General features: G+C 38.2%; 1 protein-coding gene across 2 annotated transcripts in view; it reads right to left on the bottom strand.

The window, feature by feature from the left end:
* The window catches only part of LOC124711125 (protein strawberry notch), a 265197-nt gene that overhangs the window by 162885 nt on the left and 85151 nt on the right, over nt 1-17161 (bottom strand). For both annotated transcript variants that reach the window (XM_047241011.1, XM_047241013.1), the window contains one exon: nt 3203-3445. In XM_047241011.1, the coding sequence (XP_047096967.1) occupies nt 3203-3445 (243 nt within the window). The remainder of the gene's footprint in view (nt 1-3202; nt 3446-17161) is intronic.

Below are 17161 nucleotides of genomic sequence, written 5' to 3'. Positions count from 1 at the left end.
CCATGACTATTAAATTTTCGTCTCCCTTCACAATCTGAATAATTTCTTTTATTTCATCATACATTTCTTCAATTTCTTCGTCATCTGCAGAGCCAGTTGGCGTATAAACTTGTACTACTGTAGTAGGTGTGGGCTTCGTATCTATCTTGGCCACAATAATGCGTTCACTATGCTGTTTGTAGTAGCTTACCCGCATTCCTATTTTCCTATTCATTATTAAACCTACTCCTGTATTACCCCTATTTGATTTTGTGTTTATAACTCTGTAGTCGCCTGACCAGAAGTCTTGTTCCTCCGGCCACCGAACTTCACTAATTCCCACTATATCTAACTTCAACCTATCCATTTCCCTTTTTAAATTTTCTAACCTACCTGCCCGATTAAGGGATCTGACATTCCACGCTCCGATCCGTAGAATGCCAGTTTTCTTTCTCCTGATAATGACGTTCTCTTGAGTAGTTCCTGCCCGGAGATCCGAATGGAGGACTATTTTACCTCCGGAATATTTTACCCAAGAGGACGCCATCATCCTTTAATCATACAGTAAAGCTGCATGCCCTCGGGAAAAATTACGGCTGTAGTTTCCCCTTGCTTTCAGCCGTTCGCAGTACCAGCACAGCAAGGCCGTTTTGGTTATTGTTACAAGGCCAGATCAGTCAATCATCCAGACTGTTGCCCTTGCAACTACTGAAAAGGCTGCTGCCCCTCTTCAGGAACCACACATTTGTCTGGCCTCTCAACAGATACCCCTCCATTGTGGTTGCACCTACGGTACGGTGATCTGTATCGCTGAGGCACGCAAGCCTCCCCACCAATGGCAAGGTCCATGGTTCATGGGGGGGACTGTATGCAACTAAAGCAAAAGGAGAAGAATACAACAAAGTGTAAATCTCAGTAGAGCGGAAAAGGAAACATAAACTTTTATGAACAGCCCTTCCAACACTGAGGGAAAACCATGGTTCACGTTGCTTTGCAAAAATCAAGTACTTAAATACTAAAACTCGTAAACAAGAAACTGTAGCAGATGGAAGGCTCCTACACTAGCCATGTAGAAAGAGTACTAAGTAAAATTCTTCAACTAACTGCACTCTGATTTATGGTTACAATTTATTATAATTTTTATATTCTTTTTTTACTGGGAAAAGGGAGTGGATAAGAACAATGGTGGCGACAGCACTTGCACAGATATGTTACTTCTTGTGCCATACACATTCTCTTTCCTGATAGTTTAAGGATTCTCTATTCAAAAATTTTTGGAGCTTTTTTACACCTTCGAGCACAGGTGATAGAAATCTGTAAAGACCACACCAAAGCAGCCTGCACGGTATACTAAATCAGCCAGACAACTCTCCTCTTTCTTGATTATAAGTTAAAAACTGAGCTTTAAATTCTGTACTTCATTCAAAGGCACGTCAAATATTTCTCTACTCTATTTTATTTCTGACTTTTAGGCAAGTCATTACACAAAACATTTGACATTTTTTCTATTCTTTTTATTTTTTACTCTCGTGTTTTGTTCAGAAAGCTAGAAGTACAATATATTACAACAATAATCAGTATTCTATTATTATTACAACTATATATATTAGAAAAGCAAGTGAGATGTCCTAGAGGATATTTATTTGCTACATTTTTCTTAAAAACTCCAATTACTTTCAATCAAATAAACCCCTTTTTTTTCGGAATTAGACCCACACTGTTCGAAGTGATACCCCGTTTGTCCATTTCCCAATCTTCTTTTGACTATGAAATTTCAGACAAAAATGCATTGTGTAATTTATGGAGAACCTTTGTCTTGCAATATAAGTTATAATTAGCAACAATATGATTAACTGAAACTTCCTGGCAGATTAAAACGGTGTGTCGGACTAAGACTCGAACCTGGGACTTCCGCCTTTTGCGGACAAGGGCTCTACTGTCTGAGCTACCCGAGCACAACTCACGCACCGTCCTCACAGCTTTACTTCTGCAAATACTTCGTCTTCTGTGAAGTGTGGAATGTAGGAGATGAGGTACTGGCAGAAGTAAAGCTGTGAGGACGAGGTGTGAGTCGTGCTTGGGTAGCTCAGCGGTAGAGCACTTGCCCGTGAAAGGCAAAGGTCCCGAGTTCGAGTCTCGGTCCGGCACACAGTTTTAATCTGCCAGAAAGTTTAATATCAACACTGCAGAGTGAAAATCTCATTCTGGAAACATCTGGCTAAGCCATGTCTCCACAATATCCTTTCTTTCAAGATTGCTAGTTCTGCAAGGTTCGCAGGATAGGAGCTGTGTAGTTTGGAAGGTAGGAGACAAGGTACTGGCAGAAGTAAAGCTGTAAGGATGGGGTGTGAGTCATGTTTGGGTAGCTCAGATGATAGAGCACTTGCCCGCAAAAGGCAAAGGTCCCGAGTTCAAGTCTCGGTCCGACACACAGTTTTAATCTGCCAGGAAGTTTCATATCAGTGCACACTCCACTGCAGAGTGAAAATCTAATTCTGGAATATGACTAACTGTTTAAAATATAACAGTAACTACTTAATCCATTGGTGCCCATTAGGCTTTATTTTTACATCAAGTGATAAGAATGAATATTCAAATATTTTAACATACTCAAACTAATGACAAGAGAAAATTTGTATTACAATTTTGCACTAACCCAGGAACAATGCCAGTAGATGAAAAGTATCTTCTGTTACTGAATAGTATACTGGGAACAAGAAAAGCAACTGATCCAGGTATGAAAGCAGCTGAAGTGCAAATGACAAGCCTGTCTCTGTTAACAGAACAACTTTGGTATCCAACCTGAGAATAGGATGCTTTATGCATGTCAGTATTTCCAAATTATTAAAATGTTTGCTTTAAAAGCCCAAAATGTTATTGGTTTAAAGGAGAGTGTCCACACCCCACACAAAACTTTGTATTGGCATTGGAGTGTCAATAACATAGGCAATGACAAATATTAAAAATCTATGTCATCAATAACAATAATATTAATGTTAAAGTAAAAGAAGCAGTCTAGAGCTTGGTGGGAAATTGTAACATAAATGAACTGTATTTCTGTTGTGATCATTCTAATACACATTGAATACATTACAAGAAATGTTCATAAAGCATGCAACAAATTCCTTTGTCTACTGAAATATTCTTTTCATTCAATTAGTATATTGAGTATGTGCATTTGTTTAGCCTTCTGTGAGGCAAAAAGCAGATAGTAGAGACATACCGTAAGGCCAGTCTTGGTTGGTTTCGAGGAACCAACAGGACACAAATTCTTGGCACGATGGCACTCATCGAACACCACTGGCCCATCAAAGTCATCGCCACACCATTGCAACAACTGCTTCAATCTAGTTTTATATTTTCCACCAGACTGAGATGATTCACCTATAAGTGCTGAATATGTTGAGAAGATGACTCCCTTCTTCACATTTCCATTCACCGCAGATGAAATCTTTGCATACTTGAACTGTAAGAAAATAGACATTATTAATACACAATAAAATTTAACAATTTTTAAAATTATATTTCCAGATTTGTCTTCTAGTTTAGAGCTCATCCACAGATCTTTTTTACACGTATAACTTTAACTCAAACAGCACAGACAAAGAAAGTGACTAAATAAAACTTTTGTGTACACAGCAAAGATAAAGTCGAAGTTACGCCACTTACATCATGTCAGGATACAACTGATCTTAATCCTACCACACACATCTATATCTATACTCTGTAAACCACTGTGAAGTGCATGGCAGAGTGTATGTCATCCCATTGCACCAGCTTTTAGGGCTTCTTCCTGTTCCATTCACATGTATGGAGCAGGGAAGAAAGATTATTTCAATGCCTCTGTGGATGCTGTAATTAATCTCATCCTTGCAATATCTATGGAGTGATATTTAGGGGTTTGTAAGTATATTTGTAGGGTACTAAAGCCAGTTCTTGAAACTTTGTTTGTAGACTTTCTTAAGACAGTTTACGTCAATCTTCAACAGCCTGCCAGCTCAGTTTCTTCACCATCCCTGTGATACTCCCCCAAAGGTCAAACATGCCTGTGACCATTTGTGCTGCCCTACTCTGTAAACGTTCAAGATCCGCTGTTAGTCCTACATATTTGAGCAATATTCTAGAATGGTCACATGAGTGATCTGTAAGCAATCACCTTCGCAGACCTATTGCACCTGCCCAATATTCTACTAATAAACCAAAGTCTACCACCTGCTTTACGCACGACTGGGCCTATGTGATCTTTCCAGTTCATATACCTACAAAGCGTTACACCCAGGTATTTGTATGAGTTGGCTAATTCCAACAGTGACTCATTGAGATTTTAGTCATAAGATACTATGGTTTTTTTTTTTTTTCATTTTGTTAAGGGCACTATTTTACGTCTCTGAACATTTAAAGCAAGTTTCCAATCTTTGAACCACTTTAAAATCTTATCAAGATCTGACTAAATATTTATGCAGCTTCTATAAGATAGTACTTCATTATAGTTAACTGCTTCATCTGCATAAAGTCTGAGGTGACTATTAATAATGTCTGCAAGGTCACTGATATACAATACAGACAGCAAGGGTTCCAACACACTTCCCTGGGTCACACCTAAAGTTACTTCTACATCTGATGGTGACTCTCCATCCAAGATAACATGCTCCATCCTCCCTAGCAAAAAGTCCTCAGTTCAGTCACAAATTTTATCTAATACACCATGCAACTGTACTTTTGATGATAAGTGGAGGTGCAGTACTAACTCAAATGCTTCTCAAAAAACAAGAACTACTGCATCTACCTGAATGCCTTGATACACGGCTTTCAGGAGGTCATGTGAGGAAAGTGCAAGCTGGGTTTCACATGACCAGTAATTTCAGAATCTGTGCTGGCTGGTATGGGAGGAAGTCAATTTGTTCAAGATACCTCATTATATTTGAGCTCAGAACATGTTCTACGATTCCACAGCAAATCAATGTCAAGGATACCGAACAGTACTTTTGTAGCTTGCTTCTGCTACCAGTCTTGTGACCTGTGCTTTCTTCCATCTACTGGGCATGGTTTTTTTGTTCAAGTTATCTATGACAGATTACATTTAACTGAGGGGCTAACTCATCTGCAAACTGGGGATAGAATCTGACATGGATTCGACCAGACCCTAGGGCTTTGTTAAATTTTATCAATTTCAGCTGTTTCTAAACACTACTGACACTAATATCTGTTTCATTCATCTCTTCAGTGGTCATCATCATCATCAAGATTTCCTTCCAGCGAGCCGGGTAGGAACTTTGTGAATGATATGCCTCCATTGGTTTCTGTCCTGGTATAGCTTTCCCTCTCCACTACATCCCATGTTACTCCTCTCCTCTTGAGATCTTCCTTAACCTGATGTGTCCATCTCTTTCTAGGCCACCCAATTGGTCTTCTCCCTAGTACCTCAATCTCCAAATACTGGCGTGGAGTTCGAGTCAGGTGCGTTCGCTTCACATGACCGAACCACCTCAATTTCGAAGCACTCATTCTCTCCTCTGTAGTCAATGTCATCTGCAGGTCTCTCCTTATATAATCATTCCTGACTCTGTCTCTCCTAGTTTTTTGTCGAGCTGACCGAAGGAACTTCATTTCACATGCTTGTATTTGACTCTCTTCTCTCTTATTTATGACACAGGCCCCTAGATTATACATCATGACTGGCAGGAGATAAGTTTTATACAGGGTTTGTTTGGCTCTTTGAGGGACTTCCTTGTCCCAGATTAGATTTCATACTTGGTGGAAGAGGCTAGATCCTTTTGTTATTCTGTTTAAGACTTCTAGTTTGGAACTTCCATCAAGTGATATGATGCTACCCAGATAATTGAAGCTTTTCACACATTCAACCTTCTCCCCCTCCAGTATGATGTGACAAGGTGTGGGTGTCCTGCTCATCTTCACTGCCACTGTCTTGTACCAACTCACAGTTAACTTGAATTTTTTAAATTTTGTGTTCCAGTAATCCAGTCTCCTCTGAACTTCCATTTCTGTCTCTCCCCAAATGGTGATGTCATCAGCAAAAACGAAAGTGTTGAAATCTTCATTTTCTTCTTCCTTGATTTTTTTCATGATTGTGTCCATAAATGTAATAAAGAGTAAAGGGGAGAGCAAACTGCCTTGCTGAACACCTCTCTTTGTCTTAAACCATTTTGATCTGCCACTTCCTACTTGTACACTGCACTCACAACCATCATACAGCATCTGGACTTTTTTAATTAATGAATCAGGAACATTATGTTTTCTCAAGCATTCCCATATTTTATTCCTTGGTACACTGTCACATGCTTTTTCCAAATCCATGAATACTACTATCAAGTCCTTTCCTTTTTCCCACAATTTCTCCAATTAACTGATGGAGGGAGAAAATGAGGTCTATTGTTCCCCTATTACTTCTGAACCCATGCTGTTGTCCCTCTAATTGGTGTTCTAGAATTTTCCACAATCTTTTTTCTATGACCTTATCCATTATCTTAAAGGCAGTGTGATAACAGTGTAATTCCTCAGTAGTTGGTGCATTTCTTTCTACTACCTTTCTTGAACAATGATTCCTTTTTTCCATTCATCTGGCACTTTGTTTTCTTTCCATATCACCCCCAGCACCCGGTGTAAACACTGTATTCCATGGATTCCTGCTGCTTTACTCATATCCGCTGTCAGCTCATCTACTTCAGCCGCCTTCCCTCTTTTCATCTGCTTCAGGGAATTCTCAGTCTCTAACCAAGAGATTGGATCCTGCTCTTCCTCTAATTCAATGATTTCAGTGTCACTTTCTTGTGCACCTTCTCCATTCAGTAAGATTTCAAAATAATTCTTCAACTATTCTCCGATACCTTCCATGTCCCTGATAATATCCCCATCCTCTGTTTCAATCGCTTTTATGTCTTCTCTATCAGATCTTTTACTTTTCGATAACCCATATAGCAGTTTTTGGTTCCCTTTGCCATCCAGCTCTAGTTTCTGGGTGAATATTTCCCAACTCTTCTCATTTCCTTCTTTCACAATTCTCTTTGCTTGGAGTTTCTTTTGTCGGTATTCCTTCTCCAATGTTTTCACCCTGTGTTCATCTTTTGGTACCAGCCCTTCTTCAGTGGTATGAGAATTAATCTGTGATAAAACTCATGGGTTGTTCTTTTTAAAAGAACATTTGAAAACAGAGTTAAGCATTTCTGCTTTTGCTTTGCTACGTTCAGTTTCTTTCTGTCTCTCTACTTCCTGTCCTATGCTTTTATTCCTGCTAAGCGGTATCTCTGTTTCTTTAGAAGTTTCATCGCAGAGACAGTATACCATGGAGGACCTCTCCTGTCATGAAATGTTCTGAAGGTGCATACCAATCCAGTGCATGGTCAACTATTCATTGAACTCTACGATGGTCACACCATGGCATACAAACTCAACTCCAAATTTTTGTTTTCCGAGTGTCCAATGACTGATTATTGCATCTGGTTTTCACAGATTCTAGCATACAACCTTCATCATATATGGAGTGTGGATGACCTCATTTGAAACCAGATATTGCCATTGTGTGCTTAGAACAACACAGTCAATTTCAATGCAGCCTCTGTGGTACAATTCCCATCATGCACCTAGCCACGTATTTGTTCAATTTCATATGCTTATGATTTGTTACACATATTTTCAATATTTATTCTTACTTACATTTTAATTTGTTATTTTGTGGGTATATTTTTTCGAGGAAAAGTATACTGTTAGGAATCATAAAGAAATACTACGAATACTAACAGAAATTTCAGAAGCTGAGTTGAAAAGCAATGAATCTGATGATGATTTTGATATGGGAGAGGAAATTATTGAAGCTGACAAAAGTGAAACAGTCGCAAATGGGATGTGACAGTCAGGAAGCTGCTGCACACGATGATACAGCAGTAACTATTCATTTTATATTGAAGAAGACAAGGGAACTTTTAGATTAGTCGGCCCCTAACTGCAGGAAAAGCAAGTGCTTAAACAGCTTGTATATGTAGACAACGTAAAAAAAATTCCAGCATTTTTTCCAATTAAAAATACACTTCTTCCTGGGCGAAAATACACATTTTCTTGGTTGAAAATACACTTTCTCCATGTTATGTGACAGCATACTTTCCCTTGGAACTTTAAAACTTATCAATCCTTTGAAAGACACTGGTCTAGAACACTCTGGCACTTTAGAAAACGAAACCCAGGAAAAAAATAATGTTTTGGTAACAATACATGTGCTGTGTATTTCTGAATTAAGAAAGTATAAGTACAAATTTTACCAAACACAGCATGTTAGTTTCCAAAGCACTGGAATCAAGATTGTGATGCCTTTTTCTCAGCCAATAATAGCTCACGTCACTATCTTGTCAGAACATGACGACAGACATCGAGAGCATAGGACAAGTGATGTAGTCAGCCAATAGCAACATCACTGTTAAATAGTGGAAAGACACAAATAGAAAAAGTTTAAATGAAAAGCTAAGCTTTCACATATAATATTGGTCTTCTTTTGAATGTGTTATTCTTTAAGATCTATCAAACATAAATGTGCCAGTAAAATTTTAAATGATGACATAAATGTCTGGTCTGGTCCTCAAAGTGTTAAGTTTTGAATGAGAGTAAAATGTCCTGTGATTGAAGAAAACCATAGAACATTCTCACACATAACATCATTAATCATGTGTAAAAGGAAATTATTTTTGAAAGTAATGCTTCTCCAACCATTATTCACAATATTTTCCCATGACCCGTTAAAAATATGTTGGTTTGAGCAGTTGCCAGAGAGAGCCAAAAACAGGTGTTACTGTGGATGCAAAGGTATGATGATGTAGGAAGCCTCTACTAGGTGTCTGCTCTGCTCGTACACCTTTCGTTGGATTTTTGTTTGGAATTTCACGCGAAGTGGGGCATCATACGACCATGTGCAGCATGTTGTTTGGAGGGGACACAAGGAATTACTTCACTTAGTGTGATTTTTTTATCATACCCTATCCACATAAGTAATGCAAAATTAAAAAGCAGTCCTTGGCACAATATTCATTTCAAAACTTGAGTCTACAGCTCAAAGTACTCTAATATTTTGCTGTGTCTTAACTTTACAATATATAATTCTTTTCTTTCTTTTTTTTCCTGCAATACCTAACATTCCCAATCAAGTGTACATCCATACCGCACTGTAAAAAAGCTAGTAAGAAGTGATAAAAATGTCTGCAAAAATAAAAACACAGTTGTTTTATACACCATAAGTATGAACAGTAAGTGTTCCCTGACTATTTCAAATTGTATAAAAATTAACAAAGTTACTTCTGACACCAAGAAACTGTATAACTGGCAGTTTATATTCTACTCCTGGAGTAAATATAAAGCCTTGTGGGGGGTTACAATGACAAGACATGGTATGCTGCCAGTCTATAATTTACTGAAGAATGGTGTTCTGTAAATTTAAGATGTAAAAACACAAATTAAGAAATATTGTCGAGCCCAGAGGAGGTACCAGCCAAGTGTTGACAAACATGTCTTGTGCTCAAAAAACATTGTGATTCACAGATGGCAGATATATAAAATTCTGCTAAAGCTTTTAATTGTGGTTTTTGATAAACCAGTTTTCTTGGAGTACTATTGCTGTATTATCCGATGTTTGGTTCTTTATTATGGCATAATGCCATACGTGCCAGAAGATGAAAACATGCAATTGAAGCTCAGGGAACATTTGAAACTAGCTAATAGTGTGAAATGAAACACTTTGGTAAGTTTCAAATGAATTGACTGTCTCTGCAGAAAAGATTAATGAAAGCCAAATTTCTTCAGCATACCAACAAAAGTCATGGCATTGTTCTGCAAAGCAATTAAAGCTTAACTGCCAATAACCTGGAAATAAAATAAAATCAGAAAACTGAAACTAACAACATATTTTAGTCTTCCATAATTATGTGAATGTATTTTAATTCATTTGATAGCTCCCTGCCACAGACATCTGTTTTATTTTCACCTGACATGAAAGCTGTAAACAAAGAAGGGAACAGCAAAATCATGAAACAAGCGCAGGTCACACGGAGACTACTCCCCAGTACAACTCTGACCACTCAGCACATGTGCGAATCTGGCAGCTTGGGCGCACCAGAAAAATTTTTCCGGGTGGCATTTGGCTGCTTGCAGCTACTGCTTATATATCTAAAAGCTAGACTTCAAGCAATGAAAAGCAGGAGAAGGTGCTGCTCATACACGACTTCAGTTTTGCACATGCACGTGAACCTGTTGGTAACAGATCAAACAAAACTTATGTAAACAGTTGTGACATCACATTCATCAAAAGCAGTTTGTTGTTACAAAGTACTGCACAGCCTACGTCATAAGGCCTCAGACACATTTTGCTGTCAGCAGACACTTGTTTGTACACTGTGTTTTGTTGCTGTAAACAACACATTTTCTTTGCAAATTAAGTTTTATATAGGTGTTTTTCTCTCATTTGTTTTATTACTGCAGTACTATGCTGAAGTAGTATGCTAAAGTAAAAGTCTTTGATACAGTATCAGTTATTACCAGTCAAAATTATAAAAATATAACTCAAACGTAAAACAACAAAAAAATACATGGAATTCTAAAAAGTTCCCAGGTTCTTCTCAGTGTTCTGCTGGATGATAAAAATTAGTAATTTTCCCCGGATTTCCCGGTTGTCCTGGGGCATACACACAACGTAAAAACATTATCAAAATTTTAACTGGACCAAAAGGGACTGCCAAAACTGCAATTACACATTTTAGTTTTACCTCCTGATTTCAACAACGTGCTTAAAAAGTTGAAGAACATTGTGAACTCTATTAAGGATAAAATGTTGCAAACTCAAATGTTTGGAATCATCTGTGAAGGCTTGGGTTCACTACATCAAAATCACCTTTTTCACACAGATGTCGAGGCGTGCTGCTGGTGGCATGCTTAAAATGGAATTTAGTTTGCAAAAGATTGATGTGCTCTAGACGAAGAGAAAAGAAGAATATCCACAGCAAGGGAAGCTTTGAAATTATTAATGACATTTGCCACTTCTTACCTACGTGAATTAGAGTTCTTTTCAACAGTGAACATAAAAATTACAAAGAGAAATAAGTTTCAATTACAAAATGACGTGGTTATTTGTATCTCAAAAATATAGCCACAATTTGACAAATTATTAATAAATAAACAGGCACACCCTTCTCACTAAAACTGTTGTATTTCCATGGCACTGTAGGACCTCCAACCCTTCTTCCTTTTATATGGCTAAGTGCAACCTGTGACAGATATTGCTGGTGTCACCCTATGAGTAGAAAGTGTTAAAAACAATAAAATTCTTATAAGTACCAAGCACGTTTCTAAATAATACAAATGAGACACATCAGTGATTCATCAAACTGCAGTTGTGCTGATAAAGTGCTGCGTATAATCACTGAACCATACCATTACTGTTATTAACTTTACTCTTCGTGGTATGACTTACGCTCTGCTGTATAGAAATAATGTGAGATAACAGAAAACGCAGAATAATAAATAGCAAAATGTTTACATCAGTATTGTTATCAAGATAAAAGAAGTACAGTCAAACCTCGCTTCACAAGCACCTCCTATAAAGATCGATTCACATTACGAGCATGTAATTTTGTAAAAGGCAATGTTTTGCATAATTAGTCTGTTCAGTGGCTTTTTTTGTCTTCGGTAAGCATTTCAAAAAACACCTGATGACCTAGATAGAGCTCTTCAGCTGCTATAGTTAGGCAATAAGTCATTTGCTGTTTTACGACATTCTGCACTGTTCATTAGAGGCATCAAAAAATGGCATTGCCGCTAACAATGCAGTATTCAGCTGTACTGTTGGTGACACTCCTCAAGTTGCAATTATTCTCTCCGGTACCTCCACTCTGGCCTTCTTGATGATGCTGCAAATTCTCTGTGACACCGTTGCAAGCACTCGTAACTTTGAAGAATCATGTAAATTCATGGCCTCGAAATACCTACTTAGGAATTCCATTTTAGGTTTGTTGTTGTTAACCAATACACATTCAATAGAGCTGCCCATTAACCAACACATAGAGAGATGTTTCACTCAACTAGCTGTTCTCTGTATTAGCACCCATTTTGAAGAGTTACGACAAACATCTTTTGACAATTTTCTGGTAAAAAAGTTATGTACAGTATTACACAATAATTTAGTATTTTATAAATTGTTTTAGTTTTTTTTTGGGAATGCAATGCAGTATCCTATTTTTATGTCAATTCCTACAGAAAAATGTTTCGCACGAGTGTTTTGCGTTGCAGGTAAGACTCAGAAGCGAATCATGCTCGTTAAGTGAGATCACACTGTACAGCCAGTTTGTGAAGAAGTAGACCTGTATTCGAATTTCTGAGAGTTACTTACTGCATCCTGTTCATTTAGTTATTGATCTGTTCCTGCAAACAAGTTTCAGGTTTTGCAGTTATCCATTGGCAACACTGTGTATTTATTAAAACAAGGAATTATGTAATTCTAATAAAAATAAATTTCACTTTTCTTAGGTCTATAGTTTTTGTACTACGGAACCCCTTCCAATCAGACATGCAATGGGCTGGATGTTCCATTTACTTTCACAGAGTTTCAAAAATAGACATTTCTTTTTAACTAACTGTGAAAAAGACGAGGGCTAGTAGAAACCCTTGGGTAACAGAAGAAATATTGAATTTAATTGATGAAAGGCGAAAATATAAAAATGTAGTAAATGAAGCAGGCAAAAAAGAATACACGAAAGGGAAACAGTGGTTGGGAAGGGAGTGAGACAGGATTGTAACCTATCCCCAATGTTATTCAATCTGTATATTGAGCAAGCAATAAAGGAAACAAAAGAAAAGTTCGGAGTAGGTATTAAAATCCATGGAGAAGAAATAAAATCCATGGAGAAGAAATAAAAAGTTTGTGGTTCGCCGATGACATTGTAATTCTGTCAGAGACAGCAAAGGACTTGGAAGAGCAGTTGAACGGAATGGACAATGTCTTGAAAGGAGGATATAAGATGAACATCAACAAAAGCAAAACGAGGATAATGGAATGTAGTCGAATTAAGTCGGGTGACGCTGAGGGAATTAGATTAGGAAATGAGACACTTAAAGTAGTAAGGGAGTTTTGCTATTTGGGGAGCAAAATAACTGATGATGGTCGAAGTAGAGAGGATATAAAATGTAGACTGGCAATGGCAAGGAAAGCGTTTCTGAAGAAGAAAAATTTGTAAACATCGAGTGTAGATTTAAATGTCAGGAAGTCATTTCTGAAAGTATTTGTATGGAGTGCAGCCATGTATGGAAGTGAAACGTGGACGATAAGTAGCTTAGACAAGAAGAGAATAGAAGCTTTCGAAATGTGGTGCTACAGAAGAATGCTGAAGATTAGATGGGTAGATCACATAACTAATGAGGAGGTATTGAATAGAATTGGGGAGAAGAGGAGCTTGTGGCACCACTTGACTAGAAGAAGGGATCGGTTGGTAGGACATGTTCTGAGACATCGAGGGATCACCAATTTAGTATTGGAGGGCAGCATGGAGGGTAAAAATTGTAGAGGGAGACCGAGAGATGAATACACTAAGCAGATTCAGAAGGATGTAGGCTGCAGTAGGTACTGGGAGATGAAGAAGCTTGCACAGGATAGAGTAGCATGGAGAGCTGCATCAAACCAGTCTCAGGACTGAAGACCACAACAACAACAACATGAGAAAATTACTGTACTAGTTTTTTGAAAATATTTTTCCATCTCTTTTATAAAGCACTGTCATAATAACGATTCACTTCACAGCAATCACAATTAACAACACGAAAGAAATGAGAAATGAACCAGATGAGAAGCAAGATTCCTTGGGAATCCCAATCAAGTCACAGAGCTATAAAAATTCAAAAACAACATGAACACACAGTGTGTCACTAACAATCTCGAGTGAGCTCAAGATTCCTAGATCTGCTCAGTAGAAAATGCTGTATTTCAAGCCTTTTCTCACTGCTGCCAGGCCTAGCGACCTGTTGTTTGATTTGAAGCACAGTTACTGAAATGCATTACAGGAACCATGGTGCAAAGTCTTGCATGTGAGGTTTGTGTGTGTGTGTGTGTGTGTGTGTGTGTGTGTGTGTGTGTGTGTGTGTGTGTGTGTGTGTGTGTCGGAGGGGGTGGGAGGTGCATGTGTTGCAGCTTTTTGTATCACATAACTACGAGATTATCTTTTAATTATGCTCTTACACGAGGTATTCGAGTTGCATGTAATATTTTTACGATACTATATAATCGGCATACAAAATCAGTACTGCACAAGACACTGTCCCCACACTGCCATTGCCACCCAGCAGTTAATGTAGTCCTTCTCCTCTCTTTGCAAACTTCTCAGAGCTGAACTCTTCAGAGTCTGTAGAGGACTTAGTGACCTGCCATAGTTACATTCCACAGGTGTCTGATGAGTTCAATAGACATCCCGTCATTTCTCTCCGCCACAAGCATGTTCATATTTGAAGTATTCATATTCTTTACTACAAGTAAGTACCACATGTGAGTGTGAGTGACTTTACGATGTGCTTTCACGAAAACTGACCACATCTTTGTGACATTTTTACTATACCAAATGATCATCGTGAAACATATGTTTTCAGACATGTTGCACGTTCTGGTTGCACATTTAAAGTGAGTAAACTGAAGTCACTATTGGGATCCCCGAGCAAAATTGTGTGAACGCTAGGTGTTGCAACCTACAGTTTGAAAACACTTCCTTAGAGGCTTACTGACACAGCAGTACTGAGCAAAGAAAATTACACAAAATGTACTGGACACCTTCCTCATTCTTTGACGGGAAGGAAAATGTGTGTCATTATATCAGGCACCACGGCATATGGTTATCGATCGACTCAAGAGTCCTGTATGAAATGTGGCATGACACGACGTGCCAGTACCCTCCAGGCTGTGATGTACTGCCAAGCCACAGAGGCATACAACTGTGGAAACAGACGAGTTGTTGTCGGTGAAGTCAACTACCCAACTGTGGTGTACCACATACAAATTGTCCCGGCGGGACAAAGCAAACCTGAGTCACCACTGAAGAGGGCACTGTCCCGTAACACACAGCTTTGTACTTCAGCAAGATGATCCCCTAAGACTGTGATTGCCTGTGGCGTACAAATTGCTGTAGATCGCATCGGAACTGAGTGCATTTTATCATTAACAATGATAAGATCCATTATATTTGAAAATTTTTATTTCCTAAAAGGACAGCACAACCCAGTTTTGTGACCTGTGTCCCATATTCAGATGCCACTGCAAAGTTAGGAGTAAATAATGATGCCTATCCAAATTGTTTGCAGAAAAAAGGTAAACAAAACTTATTCTAAAATTCTTAAGGAAAGAAAAACACAAACATACATAACACGTAACTGCATAAAGGTCTAATAATGAGATTAAATTACACAGGTTAAAACAGTAGATCTTGGTACATGGCATGGTAAAAAAACAGGAGACCCTTTCAGTTTCTATGGTTGCCAGAAAGCCTCTTGAAGAATAAGACTCCACATAAAAAGATGTAGGTCCCCATATTAAAAGAGCGGAACCACCGCAAATAAAATCAAAGTATAAACTATTATATGACACAGCAACCCAATTCTAAAAGTTACAAAGGTCTGGGGTTAAGGGCATGCCAAACGTGGATGAGCATAATGTTAGATAGATGGTTTTTCAAACAGTTGAAATGAACAAGAAAAAGGGAGTATATGCAGACACATGTTAATACATAATGTGACCACTGTATCAAGAGAAACATGCATTTTATATAGTGATGAGAGTGCAGAACCAAATTTGGGTGGGGATATGCCTCTATTTTAGCCGATGCTGAAATCAGTGTCTACATCTACATCTACATGGATACTCTGCAAATAACATTTAAGTGCCTGGGAGAGGGTTCATCAAACCACCTTCACAATTCTCTATTATTCCAATATCGCATAGCGTGCGGAAAGAACGAACACCTATATCTTTCTGTGCGAGCTCTGATTTCCGTTATTTTATCGTGGTGATCATTTCTCCCTATGTAGGTCAGTGTCAACAAAATATTTTCGCATTTGGAGGAGAAAGTTTGTAATTGGAATTTCATGAGAAGATTCCGTCGCAACGAAAAACGCTTTTCTTTTAATGATGTCCAGTCCAAATCTTGTATCATTTCAGTGACACTCTCTCCCATATTTGGCAATAATAAAAAATGTGCTGCCCTTCTCTAAACTTTTTCGATGTAATCCGTCAGTCCTATCTGCTAAGGATCCCACACTGCGCATCAGCATTCTAAAAGAGGACAGGCAAGCGTAGTGTGGACAGTCTCCTGAGTAGCAAGGCTTTTGAAATTGTGTGTGGTGTCTGGAACCCAGCCTAAATTTTTAGATTGGTGGCTAGTGTTTTACAGAGTGGCCAGCTCAAATATTTTATTCCAGTGATCGCCCAGCCATAACTATCTGTTATATTTTTATATTTTAATGTTATTAAGGTTTTAATATCCTATAACCCATAGTCATCTCATAAAATTTTAAAAAGGGCACTAAAAACTTTGCTGTTGTGGGCCCATGCAAACACATCACCACCATCAACCTTCCCATTTTACCAACACTTTTGAACTGTTCGATCCACTCATAAAATTTTGCCATGATAAAATATAGCCCCCACATTGTGTTGGAGGTCTTCAGATGCTTCCCACTCCTGGAACATCTTCAAACCACAACAGGACTCTGGCTATTATTTGGTGCTGAAAGAGTGGTACTGTCACATTTACTTCATCATAGTGTAAAGTGGTTGGTGAGGGCCTTCAGCTAATCTACTAACTTCGTCTACTGAAAACACATACAATGCAAAACAATGGAAGGAAGCTACTGAAAAGGGAGATATATATAAACCGATAAAGACACAGAACAATATTACAATGAACTGAATTACGAGTTGTCATATTTTCATTATAAAACCATAAATCTCCTTTACAATGACCTGCTTTGCCACCAGTGCAATGTTTGTATAGTACTTGTCAAAAAAACACACCTGTACCGAGATTCCTTTCCCACACTGCTTAGCGCTAGTAGGTATTGTGGAGATTAATCTCAACTATCCTAACTTTCTTGGTGTTTATTTTTAAGCTGTTCCAAATACTGGATGAATCATAAATTGTGTTTCACTGTCACATGCACATTT

The sequence above is a fragment of the Schistocerca piceifrons genome, chromosome 8, assembly GCF_021461385.2.
Source record: "Schistocerca piceifrons isolate TAMUIC-IGC-003096 chromosome 8, iqSchPice1.1, whole genome shotgun sequence".
NCBI lineage: Eukaryota > Metazoa > Arthropoda > Insecta > Orthoptera > Acrididae > Schistocerca > Schistocerca piceifrons.
This window is presented reverse-complemented; position numbering and strand designations above follow the sequence as displayed.